A 12006-nucleotide genomic window follows, 5' to 3' on the forward strand; every position below is an offset into this window, starting at 1 on the left:
ATTCCAACGTGCTATGCATTCAAATTTTCTGATCGAAAACACCGAAATAAAAGCTCAAAACAAAAGTTTCTCGAAGCTCATACGATGTACGATGGCAACACCAATGTTTTGGTCACAGGAGAAACTTGTTGCTGGTTTGTTGTGTGCAAACAAAACGTTGCTTCCCCTCAAAGAGTCATGCATAGAAATGCTATGCGTTTTTGACATAACAGCGTTGATATGTGAACGATGAAGAGAATACGGTATAGAAGAGAGAAAAAAATGAATATGGCCGCTCCTAACACATACACACCGACACCATGGCTTACAGTACAGCACAACAGTAGAACAGATCAGTAAACTCAATGAACTGACGTTCGTGAGCAAAGTGTTGTGTATTTCTTTTTCTTTCGTTTCGTTTCCATCGATTCGTTGTTTTCATTTCTTTCATTTTATATATTTTTTTTTTCCTTTCTGATTTCTCATCATTTTGAATTTTCTCATGCATTTATTTGTGGCTCTCACTGTATATAATAACTTTGCATTTTTAATTAAGAGTGGCAATTAATTTAGTACTTTCCGTTAAGCGGTGGTCATTTAGTTGACGATACAGTGATGTGAATAAGTGCATTGGTGCCTATTGCCTGTGAGAAATAAATAGCATCTGAATTGAATGATAGACAACATAGACGACGACCACGACGTCGACGACGACAAAGAAAAATTAACAAAAAAGGAATAAGAAGAGTCAGCACTGAACACACACATTCTTTTTTTCATTGCACTATGACGGCACTGGTTTAATGTTTACTTTTTTTTTCTGTGCGTGAGAAGAGTGTGTGTTAAAATAATGTGTGGAGAACGTACATTATGCGTGTGTGCATTTCATTTCTGTTTTGTGTAGCATATTTTTACTGATATATTGGTTATTATTCGACTCTGAGTACCGATTGTGCCTCACTCATATCTAAATACGTATTGTTAAAATATTTCAACAAAACTATCGATAAAGAGATATCGCTTGCGTTTAATTTATATGAGTGAAAGAAGAACTAACCAAATACTGTGTATTCTTCATGAATATCAATAAAGTTCATAAAACTATTGGAATTTCTGTGTCGTACGCATAAGAATTTCAATGAAAACAACAGAAATGTGTAAGTGTATTTTATCGCATTGTAATTATCGTTTAAATAGTTTTGGTAAAATAAGTAGCTAACGTGCAAAAAGAATATATATTTATGTGGAAACAACAAGATTTTAAATTATTCACCAGAAAATCGATGACGTACTGTTTATCAAATGAGCACCTGCTTAAACCGCAGACAACGAACGCTCTCCGCAACACCAAATGTTATTGTTGTTGTGGTTGTTGGGTGTTTTTTTTTTGCTTTCAATCGAGCGTAATTTAATGCTAGCCATCTTAAAGAGGGCAATGTGTTGTTTAATCTACTAGTTTGTTTTTCTCTGTTTTTTCTTCATATTCAGAGTTTTTTTCCGTATATTTTTCCCCCATTTTATCTTTTTCGCTTTATTTACTTAGCATTTTGTTTCATCCTTATTTTTATACGTTGTATTTCTGTTTTTCATGTTTATTACCAGCCGACGCAAATAATCGAAATAAGACGCGTACGCCGAACATTTTCAAAAATGTGGATCGTCCGTTGCCGTCGCCGACATCGGGTTCGATGAAATTAAATGAAAGTGCCCCGTTGTCACCCACTCTCTCGCCAAATACGAAATCGATGATATCACAAAAAGTGCAGACACTCAAACAACGAAAACAAGACTTAGACAAATTGCTGCAAGAAAAAAATAATTTGCTACAACAATTGTGTCGGGAGGAGGCAAAAATAATCGGATGTTCAACCTTTTCGCTGAACGATTTATCCAGTATTAGTGGCATTGATTGTAGTGACGGGGGCGTAAATAACTGTGACCGAGCGCAGTTGAATAATAATTCAACGCTACGACGGCACATCGATACTGGTTTTAAACTGCCCGAAAATCTTCTAAATAGCAATGAAGACGACATAAATCAGTTGTTGTTGAGTAAAAAGATTCAACAGCAAATATCACAAGCTTCACTTAAACTCGCCAATGATGCAACACAAACCAAAGTAAGTGTGCCAATTTTCTAATCAAATTCATTTATTTAAGCTGAAGATATAAATCCGTATGTCTGAAGCAACAAAAAAAAATGTTTCGTTTATTCTAATCGAGCCTTTTGTATTTCATTCACATTTGCAGTCGATTCGTCGGGCGCATCGGCAAAACTATGAAGTTGCACAGCAAAAAATTCAGAGTATTAATCAAACATTAAGTTTTATAAGGAGTCGTGCAAATGCCGAATCGATCAATAGCCGAGATGACATTAATCTTAATAATAATTTGGGATATGCAACAATAAACAATGTGATCAACGGCAGTAAAAATCATCGCAATGATATAAAATCAAAGCAACATCTAAACGTTAGCTCAATCAGTCTTGAAAACAATAATATTATGTCGGAAAGACGAAATTCAGCCGTATCAACTGGCTCAGCATCGCAATATCTTGCGGCAAATGCATTAAAAAGTCGACCCAGATGTGATAGTTATGGTGGTCAAACGAGCAATGTTCAAAATTATGCAACCGCTACCACAACCAAAAGCGATAAAATGTTGCATTCACCAACGTATGCGTATCAACAACAAGTTCAAATTCCGCATTTACACTACAAAAGTCATGCGGATAAAATTGCTTATGTTACAAATGCTGTGGCAAATGCAGCTCCAAATGCCAATCCAAATGCAAATAATAATGGCAATGCTATGGCTTCGCCAAAATATGGACGTCTTAAGCCGCTTACAGTTGATACCGGCAGCATAAATGAATCGTATTACTATCCGCCAAGTGGAAGTGCCAACCATCAGCATAGATCACATTTTCAACAGCACTATACACAACATCAACACCAGCACAGGCACAGTCCATACACAACAAGTCGAGCGCACCTAACACCCACCAAAGTAAAGCATACACCCTCTCAACATTTGCATATAAATACAAAACCACCGATAAGTGATGATGAAGAAGACGATATTGCCGGTCAATATGCAACGTTATTAACGCTATCCGATCAACTGAAACCAGGCTCGGTGCATCAAGACATCGAAAACCAAGATACAGACACACATTATACGGAAATTTTGTGTCGCAAGCCATCGGCACCGTTGCCATTGACTGAACGAAATCAATTTCAAACCAAAGACGTTAATGTGGTCACAAAAAGTCAAGGTCTTGGAGGCTATTGGACAACCAACGAAAATAACGAACGTGTTTGGTTGTCAGTTGATAATCGGTGAGTGAACAGATGACATTTTAAGAATTTCTCAATTTTTGCGAATAAAAATTTAATTGTATTTGTACTCTCATCGCTTTAGTTACTCAAGTTTGGATCGAAAGAGCCAAAAGAATAAGATGAAAAAGCAACAAGTGGCACGTACTGTAAATCAACCAACAAAATCAACGTCTTTGAGTAATTTCAATTTTATTAATAAATCTGATGACACACATGACAGTGATGCAGCTTCAACAATGAATGCAGCACAAATTGATCAAAGGCGACCAAAACCGAAGCAGTGGTAAATATTCACATTTCAAATGAAGCATTTTTTTTTCAATTTCAAAATATCACAAAAATTGATTTCGTTTGAACAGGACCGAAACGTCGTTAGATACTCCGATTCGAAAAGTTGAACAAATGTCTCCGAAGCTTGTCTCACCGCCAATTTACTATCGCGATAAAAATCGTTTATCGTCGCATTCACTGCACTCACCAAGTCGCAATGCGATCTCGATAGGAAATTCGCACACACTAACTTCACTTCAAACGCCACAAATTCTGAGTGATTTATCAAAAGCGCTGAGCACATCAGCAAATGCTCTAACTGGCGTTGAGAGTGTAATGAGGAGTCAATCACAACAACCACTTCCTTCACCCTCGCAATCGTACCACCATAGCACTTCGATACAATCCGCCCCTTTATTTGATCACACAAATTCAAATGCAAATCCCAATATGACTTCAATTGTTTCAACGAAACTTCAGTCTCCAGACGTGCCTTCAACAACGAATTCATTCATAGATAATAGTTCAAATTGTTTCACGCCAAACATATCATCGGCTGAAATTCAAGTGGAATCACCGAAAAATGTGACCATTGTTCAACCGGCCAAATTTCAGCCGTACAAAGAGGTGACCAAGCCATTTGAAATGTCCGATTTTTATAAATATTCGACGAAATTCCGTCAAAAAACCGCTTCAGCCAATATAATGCAATCGGAAAATAGTTCACCACAATTACCACCCAAGAATATAATGCATCAAATGAAAAATGCACATAGGCACATGCACTCAGTATCGTTAAGTGCAAATGTCGCTGAACCAACGTCACCAGTCTACCCATCACCGATAAACCAATAAATACAATACAACAACATGAATCCAACACACACGATTCGATAATTAGTATTGCGGGATGAATATTTTGATAGAACACAGTCGATCTTATCGGAAAAAAGACTTAAAAACAATTTCGATGTAAATTTTATTTTGCAGTTTAAACGGCAGCCATTTATACATTTTTGATAACGTTTTTTTATATCGATTTTTAGACAAATTAATTTTACATATACGAACTATTCGTAAGATATTAATGCATGAATTTACTTTTATTATAGACATTCGCTTTAATTGTATTTTTTAATGTATTTTAGAATAAATTTTTCGAAAATCTTTTTCTTATCAGTCGTTGTTTGAATCAAACCTTTCCATAATCATATTGAAATTTTGCGTAGAAATTGTTTTTTTTTACAGGTTTGTGTGTGGTATAGAAAAAATTGGTTAAAATTCATCTTTTCATTTACTTACATCAGCGATGAAATTGCATAAAAAGATGGTTTCTTTTTCTTCAAAGAAAAAAATAGAAAGTTCGTTTTTTGCTGTGTCTAGAAAGCATATATGCTAATGATTCCGCCACAAAAAAAAAACACCAATCATTTTTAACATCAAAAATCGATTTCTCTTTATTTTCTTTTTTAAAAAAAAGTGCTATCCAAAATGAGATAGAAAAAAATTAATTGTAAAAAAGAATTGCAAATCGGCCATCTTTCATTCGAAAGTATCAAAATGTTCTTAAAAGAAATAAATAGATAAATAATGTGATGTTTTTTGTGATGTATCAGTTGTTTGCACTTAGCAATGGCAGCCCAGCCAATTTCATGTCATTTTCGTCAATGCGACCCTCATCCGCACGAATTTTCAATCTAGAAAATGCATTGCTCATTAGTTGAATTGAAATTGGAAATAATGTGCACGAAGTATGTACCTTTCAGCGTTGTGTTCAATTGACCAAAGATCTGGCAAAAACTCTGGTTTCATCGTTTTCAAAAAATGTTCGCGCCATATACGCTCCAAACCTATCAATCCTGCATCGCTATTCTGATAGAATTCAACAACTTTTGCTCCATGTGCAGAATAGTTATCATTCATTTCACTAAAAATGAAGCAAACGTCTTTTATACAACAAAATAATAGCAAATTTTGCTTTTTTTTACTTACTATGCGTCAATGTCAACATATGACTTGAAAAATTCATCTGAAAAATTCTCCTCCTCTGGACACAGCTTCTGTAATCTGGCACGTAGTTCATGTTGTCGTTCTTCTGGTATTTTGTTACGTTGCAGGTATAGTGCTCGACAAATCGATTTCAATTCCCTGTCAAATACAAAGTGTTCTTTTTTTAATATTTGGAAACCAAAATGATTTTCAAACTATTTGAAAGAAAACTTACTTCAATCGAGGTATTTCCAAAGTTTTCGGAATGATCGGTGCATTGCAGTGTTCTGCCAATTTTTCACGGAGCTTCTCATCATGTATATTACTGATTTGATGGCATCGTGGACATAGCAGAACCACATCGTGCGAGGTATGGCCCTTCATAACCACTGAAAGTATGCCAAAAATGTACATTATATATAAATTCCCTACATGGTTACTTGGTAAAAAATCACACTCACATGGAAAATACTTTCGATAATCTCGCGGTACAACATTTTTTCGAACGTAATTTTTGTCTTCACCGCAAGCTACACATTTATTCTCTTTGGCCAATTTATAATACTTTCCTGTTTGGCCAACTGCTCTGCCGGCTGGTTCGAACTTCAATCGAACGGTTAATGGAGTTTCTGACACAATTTCGCCGAGATCTTTGTTCACATACCACATTGCTTTCCTTTGGTCAATAGTGCATAAGAGCTCACCGTCATTTGCCTCCAAAAGGCAGTTTGTGTACAATGGCTTTTGACGTATTCCACTTTTCATAATTTTCAAATTGTAAAGAGACCTGGGGAAATGTTGATAAAATAAAGTTTTAATTACAGACTAAAAGAAGCTTGAAGAGAACTCACAGATAGATATAACTTTCTATTTAATTTCACAGACATATTTGTTTTATCTTTCAAGACAATAACATTTTACAATTAAACGAGACTAACTTACACACTATTCAAGCTTTTCTTTTCTGGTTCTTGACTATTTTTCGAAACTGCTTTTTTGCCAAAGCCGATGTCAAGGTATCTAAAGCAGTATTCATCGATGATTCGTTGCAGATAAGTTGATTGTTTTTCAAACACTCGGCGCCGTTCCAGTTTGGCAATAAAAAATTTGAATAGTTCGATTCCTACATGTGCATCTTTTGCCGCGTAATCAATTTGCTTTTCATTTAATATCGGCGCCTCCCAGTCTAAAAATGAATACGTTTCACAAATAAATATTGAAAACATATTTACGCTGCATGCCACAATAGAACCAACCTGAACATCGAATGCGCCAGTCTTTGTTGAGCTTAACTTTCAAGTATTTTTCGGACATTTTGCCCAGTCCACCAGGGTAGCATTCAGTCATTTCAGCCAAGTAACGCAAATCCAATGTACTAGCTACACAAACACCATAATCTTGTGCTAAATAAGTAGCATCACCTTGAGGACCAACACCAACCTTCAGAATATTGTCATCTTCCAGAATTTCCTGTAAACCAAATATGAATCGTTTACCAAAGAAAAGTTACATGATCTTAATAACGATTGCATCATTCTGAGTTAGTCAATTGACACTTCAATCCATTACTCACTTTGAGTTCGGATGGAATCATCTGTAAATGTGATAGTCGAATCAAGGCACATAGACCACGATGTGAAGTTAATTGTAGCATTGACACCGGTCGTCGAGTTCCTGCAAAACTGACCCATTCGCAGTCAAATCCAAGCACATTATATTCATTGCAATGCCTACAGATACAAATAAAATTTCGTCTAACATTAATAAAGATGAAAAAAAAAAACACATTTAAAATGACATACATTTTCATATTTCTCATTAGAGTTCGGCATTCGTCGACTGTATCAATCACTCGAACTTTTTGGTTTCGAAGTGGATCTGTGTAATTGGCCATCACTTTTATTTGTTTAATAATTGGTGACCGATACTTGACTGCCACAAAACAAAGGCCAATTCCTGCAGCTGTAGCCGCAAGTGTGGACCCCTTAAATGGGAATTGATTTTCCTGACTCATGTTTCAACGTTCATCTAATGCAAATACGATTTTTGCGGCTTTTTACTCGAAAAAAGAAATAACACTGACTCTATGTTGTGAAACACATGTCGACAGTTCACAGCTTGCAAATTATGTTTGACATTTCGGGTATTAGAAACGTCAAACGACGTATAGTTACGTATGCAATAGCTCGAATTAAACGTTTTCATTTGTGCGAAAGCCAATGCTATATCTATTGTGTCAAAAAACATTTGTTGTGTACAATAGTATACGATATCTTTTCCAAACTTAACGTCAATCGAGTCGGAAATGTTCTGTAAAAAATATCTGACGTGTGAGTTTATGATGTAGTTTACATCAATACAATCAGAAGTACATTTTTTTTTTTTTGAATAAGTTACACACGAAGCACAATTTGGAAGAGGAGTTTTTTCGGCTTCGTGTGTTCAGTGAAGAGAAGAAAATTCGTCAATATTTGTGCGGATGAGAGAGAATGCACAAAAAATTTAGCCACATGAGTGTTACCTATACATCTTTAAATAATTTGGACAGTGGGAATGGCGGGAGAAAAGGAAGTGATGCCTCAAATCTCATGCGAGATTGGCGAAGGCAACTACGAACACCGCCGACGTATCGACTTGGAAACCGTACATTTCGCGTTCACTATCACATTGCACTGATGTGCATATGCTTTGGGGCACTGATTTTGGTATTTCTCTTCCTAAAACATGATTCCCAATCATCGTATTCAAACAAACGTAAATGGTACATACACTTATTTTCGATCACTCACGAATTATTTTTTGATTATTCGTTCTTTTCTTTTGTGATTCTCCCCTTAGGTACGTACAATATGAACAGACAACGAAAAAAGAATCCGAATACAATTACACATATCCATTAACTCCTGCCACAATTAATAATGGTGTTCATACGTATCACATTGGATTGATTGCCGATCTTGATAAAGAATCAAAAGATCCGAAAGATAAAAATGTTTGGCGAAGCTATTTGAAAATGGGTTATTTGAGTTATAATCCATCGCAAAATACAGCCGAAGTAAGTTTTAACGATCATGAAAATCCAACGGAGATCTCCGGCAGCTATTCGCTGAAAGGTCGTGGTATGGAATTATCGGAACTAGTAACTTTCAACGGACGCATGTACACATTTGACGATCGAACTGGTCTCATATTTCATCTGAAAGATAATAAAGCATTGCCATGGGTGCTATTGATGGACGGAGAAGGCAATACCGGAAAGGGTTTTAAGTCAGAGTGGGCGACAGTTAAAGATGAGGTATTGTATGTTGGATCGATGGGAAAGGAATGGACTACAAGTGCCGGGGAATTTGAGAGTTTTGATCCAATGTTTGTTAAAGCTATAACGATGACCGGTGAGGTTCATCACTTGAATTGGATTCAAAATTATCAAGCACTTCGAACTGCACTCGGAATTGAATGGCCTGGATATTTATTACATGAGTCAGCATCATGGTCTCCAATAAATCGAAAATGGTATTTCCTGCCAAGACGATGTTCGAAAGAAAGATACAATGAAACAAAGGTTACTCTCTCATTTCTATATTGTTTATTGAGAAAAGTTATTTCAAATAAAACCATTTACTCTCATTTTCAGGACGAAATGATGGGCTGCAATAAACTCATTTCGGCCGATGAAAATTTCCGTAAAATTGAAACGGTTAAATTAGGTCCATACAAGCCAACCTATGGATTTTCTAGTTTTAAATTCGTACCTGGAAGCAATGATAGTGTAATTGTGGCATTAATGAGCGAAGAATTTAATGGAAAAACGGCCACACATCTGACAGTATTTACCGTTGATGGTAAAACATTACTTGGTCCGCTAAAAATTAAAACTGATTTCAAATATGAAGGCATTGAATTTTTTTAAATGAGATGCTCCGTTATTTGTTACATCATATGTCAATTTGTACTGATTGTATACTGTATTGTAATAATAATGTGCGATATTTGTTTATAAGCTCACCTACATATATAAATAGTTTGCCTTTTTAACTATAAAACAAAGCGATCGTTTTTTGTTATGTTGCCAAATCAAGTTAAATAGATAAGCAGATATTTTAATTTATTTCTGACAAATGATAACACGCCATTTATATCCAATAAAATGCTATTTTTCATCGAATGCAATCTTTCGAAATTATAAAAAAACACATTGCAGCGAAATTCATTTTGTTTTTCTGCACATCGGTCGAACCAATAATAATAGTAATTCCTGATCATTTTGAATGGTCAAAACATTTCCAATCTCTGCTATCAAATGTTAGTCCAACCAATTTAGAAATAAGTACGAATTTACATTTTATTTTATTTTTTTTAATTTCATTTTATAAAGTACATAGGAAAACATCTGCATGGCAAAACAAGGATATTTCATGATAGTATTCTATATTTAGGAAAGCAAAAAAATGTCCATTAAATTCATAGATGGATTTTTCATTCAACGTTCAAAGTGACTAGAATTCCATTAAAGGAAGAAGAATGTGAAAACCATACGTAATGGATACGTATGGATGTTCACTAAGCTCAATTCATGAAATTTGAAAACAAAATTCAAACATAATTTCTTACATGTATATGGGGCGCAAATTTCATTTGGCTAAAAAACATACATTTTTGACTAGAAATGTGTAAGTTTGACTAGAAATGATTGATCTTAAAAAAGGTAAAATATTTTTCAGCGCAGAATTGGTTAAATGTCTTAAAAAGGTCAGTCAAATGAGATTGTATTCAATTCCATGGTTCTTTCCTATATTTAATGCGTATCATCGCTATACTAGATTGTGTCGATATATGTATATGTATATTTGTGATTTTGGCGATGTGTGCTCCTTTTCATTGTTCAACTGATTCCATTATGTTACACTAAATCCAAACTTCAAGCAAAATGTATCTCAATCGTTTTCGCATCATTGATTCTCTTGGTAATGTTTGTGACCATCTTTTCAATCCGGTCAAAATGACTGATGTGGTTACAATGATAGCTCCAACAATCGAATAACCATTTGGAATCTCTTTGAAGAATAATGTTTGCCAAAAGAATGCAAACACAATATCGGCTGATCGTGCAATCGCAACTGGTCCAGCTTCTTCCAATTGCAATGATATCGTGAGTAAAATTTGGCCCAAAAAACTAAATGCACCAAGCGCAACAACCATCCATCGATCTGAATTACAATAAGGCATACAAAGTACGTTCATAAACCAACATACAATCACTGTGTAAAGTATTCCAAAAGCTCCAAAATTGCTCATAATCACTGAATAATGAATTCCTTTTAATGCACGCAATGTAACATAGGCATTGGCTCCAAACAAGGTTGATGCAATCGCTGCAACTGCACCCCACATATTATCGTGTTCGTCATCAATGAAGAGTTCATCTGTGAAACCGGACATGGTGTCACCAAATATCATCGATGGTCGTGTTATTAACACCACACCGAATAAAGTCAATAAGATTGTAAATGCATTGAATAGTCCACATGGCTCTTTGAGAAATAGATTCGCAAAAATTGCGACAAATACAGGGGTCGAAAAAATAATGACGGATGCATCTGCCAATGGCATGTGTCTGAATGCATAAAAGCTAAGTATTAATCCCGTTGTGCCAACAAAACACCGCAAAAGTAGGATCGTTCGTTTGCCACTTGGGAAGACATCTTCTTGTTTATAGACCAAAATTGGAATAGACGGCAATAGCACACCGATGAATCTATGAAAAATTGACAATTTAAAATTTTGAATCATTTTTTTTTTGACCAGACACAAATTCACATACCGAAATGAAGCCAATTCAACTGGATTTATATCGACGAGTTCTTTTACGATGACCGAGCACAGAGAAAAGAAGAATGAAGACAATGTTGCAAGTAAAATACCTAAAAATGAGCATGAGTAACAACTGTGCATCAGTTCATGCATTTTTGATCGTCGAATTTGATGTGATTCGGCATCTGAGTCGACCAATTGATGTAATTCTAATAATTCAGACATATTTCTGTCAGTATCAATCAGTTCAGTCACTCTTAATTTTTTTGGTTTTTTGTTTGTTTGGCGCACTTTATTCAATATTCACTCTTATTTGTACATTTTTGAATGAAAATTCACTCATTTTGATGCGAAAAATGATAATTTATATTTAAAACACATATTTCGACGTATTTTACTTGTAATGCGGATATTGTCTACTTTTCTTGACCTTTTTTTTCCTTTGGCCACCGTTCAATGAAAAATTCAGTTTCGATTGCGTTAATTTATTTACGATACGATGATATCGAGAAGATAAATGTCATCGAAATGACAAGTCGCACTCATTTCGGAGTGCGTACATTTTGACAGTTCGGGCAATGCGCTTATTTATCATATGACAGTTGAACCGCTT

General features: G+C 35.2%; 4 protein-coding genes across 4 annotated transcripts; 2 read left to right on the forward strand and 2 right to left on the reverse strand.

Moving 5' to 3' along the window:
* The first annotated feature begins 328 nt into the window (after positions 1 to 328).
* LOC116343037 (hybrid signal transduction histidine kinase M) lies at positions 329 to 4687 on the forward strand. Its single transcript, XM_031770911.1, has 5 exons — positions 329 to 1136; positions 1582 to 2099; positions 2230 to 3323; positions 3406 to 3606; positions 3683 to 4687. The coding sequence occupies exons 1-5, from the start codon at positions 1118 to 1120 to the stop codon at positions 4446 to 4448; spliced, it is 2598 nt and encodes an 865-aa protein (XP_031626771.1). The 5' UTR covers positions 329 to 1117; the 3' UTR covers positions 4449 to 4687.
* Positions 4688 to 5099: 412 nt separating this feature from the next.
* On the reverse strand, positions 5100 to 7695 carry LOC116342857 (exonuclease 3'-5' domain-containing protein 2). The gene is made up of 9 exons (XM_031770635.1): positions 7385 to 7695; positions 7156 to 7312; positions 6839 to 7052; positions 6525 to 6768; positions 6044 to 6369; positions 5818 to 5971; positions 5586 to 5741; positions 5353 to 5520; positions 5100 to 5290 (listed from the first exon to the last, which is right to left on the reverse strand). The coding sequence occupies exons 1-9, from the start codon at positions 7594 to 7596 to the stop codon at positions 5206 to 5208; spliced, it is 1716 nt and encodes a 571-aa protein (XP_031626495.1). The 5' UTR covers positions 7597 to 7695; the 3' UTR covers positions 5100 to 5205.
* A 138-nt stretch (positions 7696 to 7833) lies between these two features.
* On the forward strand, positions 7834 to 9747 carry LOC116342853 (soluble calcium-activated nucleotidase 1). Its single transcript, XM_031770632.1, has 3 exons — positions 7834 to 8343; positions 8421 to 9144; positions 9217 to 9747. Exons 1-3 carry the CDS (start codon positions 8072 to 8074, stop codon positions 9490 to 9492), a joined length of 1272 nt encoding a protein of 423 aa, XP_031626492.1. The 5' UTR covers positions 7834 to 8071; the 3' UTR covers positions 9493 to 9747.
* A 210-nt stretch (positions 9748 to 9957) lies between these two features.
* On the reverse strand, positions 9958 to 11872 carry LOC116342854 (solute carrier family 35 member G1). Its single transcript, XM_031770633.1, has 2 exons — positions 11404 to 11872; positions 9958 to 11337 (listed from the first exon to the last, which is right to left on the reverse strand). The coding sequence occupies exons 1-2, from the start codon at positions 11616 to 11618 to the stop codon at positions 10488 to 10490; spliced, it is 1065 nt and encodes a 354-aa protein (XP_031626493.1). The 5' UTR covers positions 11619 to 11872; the 3' UTR covers positions 9958 to 10487.
* Positions 11873 to 12006: the final 134 nt, after the last annotated feature.

This window comes from Contarinia nasturtii, unplaced genomic scaffold (genome assembly GCF_009176525.2).
Source record: "Contarinia nasturtii isolate CC-2019 unplaced genomic scaffold, AAFC_CNas_1.1 Cnas_scaffold_928, whole genome shotgun sequence".
Lineage (NCBI taxonomy): Eukaryota > Metazoa > Arthropoda > Insecta > Diptera > Cecidomyiidae > Contarinia > Contarinia nasturtii.

Bases quoted from the DNA above. Each gene is read 5' to 3' on its own strand.
- LOC116342853 (XM_031770632.1), top strand. From the start codon at position 8,072: ATGCACAAAAAATTTAGCCACATGAGTGTTACCTATACATCTTTAAAT. The intron at 8,344-8,420 runs GTACATACACTT...TTCTCCCCTTAG, and splicing joins TATTCAAACAAACGTAAATG to GTACGTACAATATGAACAGA. The intron at 9,145-9,216 runs GTTACTCTCTCA...TCTCATTTTCAG, and splicing joins AAAGATACAATGAAACAAAG to GACGAAATGATGGGCTGCAA.
- LOC116342854 (XM_031770633.1), bottom strand. From the start codon at position 11,618: ATGTCTGAATTATTAGAATTACATCAATTGGTCGACTCAGATGCCGAA. The intron at 11,338-11,403 runs GTATGTGAATTT...AATTTTTCATAG, and splicing joins GTTGAATTGGCTTCATTTCG to ATTCATCGGTGTGCTATTGC.
- LOC116342857 (XM_031770635.1), bottom strand. From the start codon at position 7,596: ATGAGTCAGGAAAATCAATTCCCATTTAAGGGGTCCACACTTGCGGCT. The intron at 7,313-7,384 runs GTATGTCATTTT...TTGTATCTGTAG, and splicing joins CTAATGAGAAATATGAAAAT to GCATTGCAATGAATATAATG. The intron at 5,742-5,817 runs GTAAGTTTTCTT...TGTATTTGACAG, and splicing joins TTGGAAATACCTCGATTGAA to GGAATTGAAATCGATTTGTC.
- LOC116343037 (XM_031770911.1), top strand. The intron at 3,324-3,405 runs GTGAGTGAACAG...TCATCGCTTTAG, and splicing joins TGGTTGTCAGTTGATAATCG to TTACTCAAGTTTGGATCGAA. The intron at 3,607-3,682 runs GTAAATATTCAC...TCGTTTGAACAG, and splicing joins CGACCAAAACCGAAGCAGTG to GACCGAAACGTCGTTAGATA.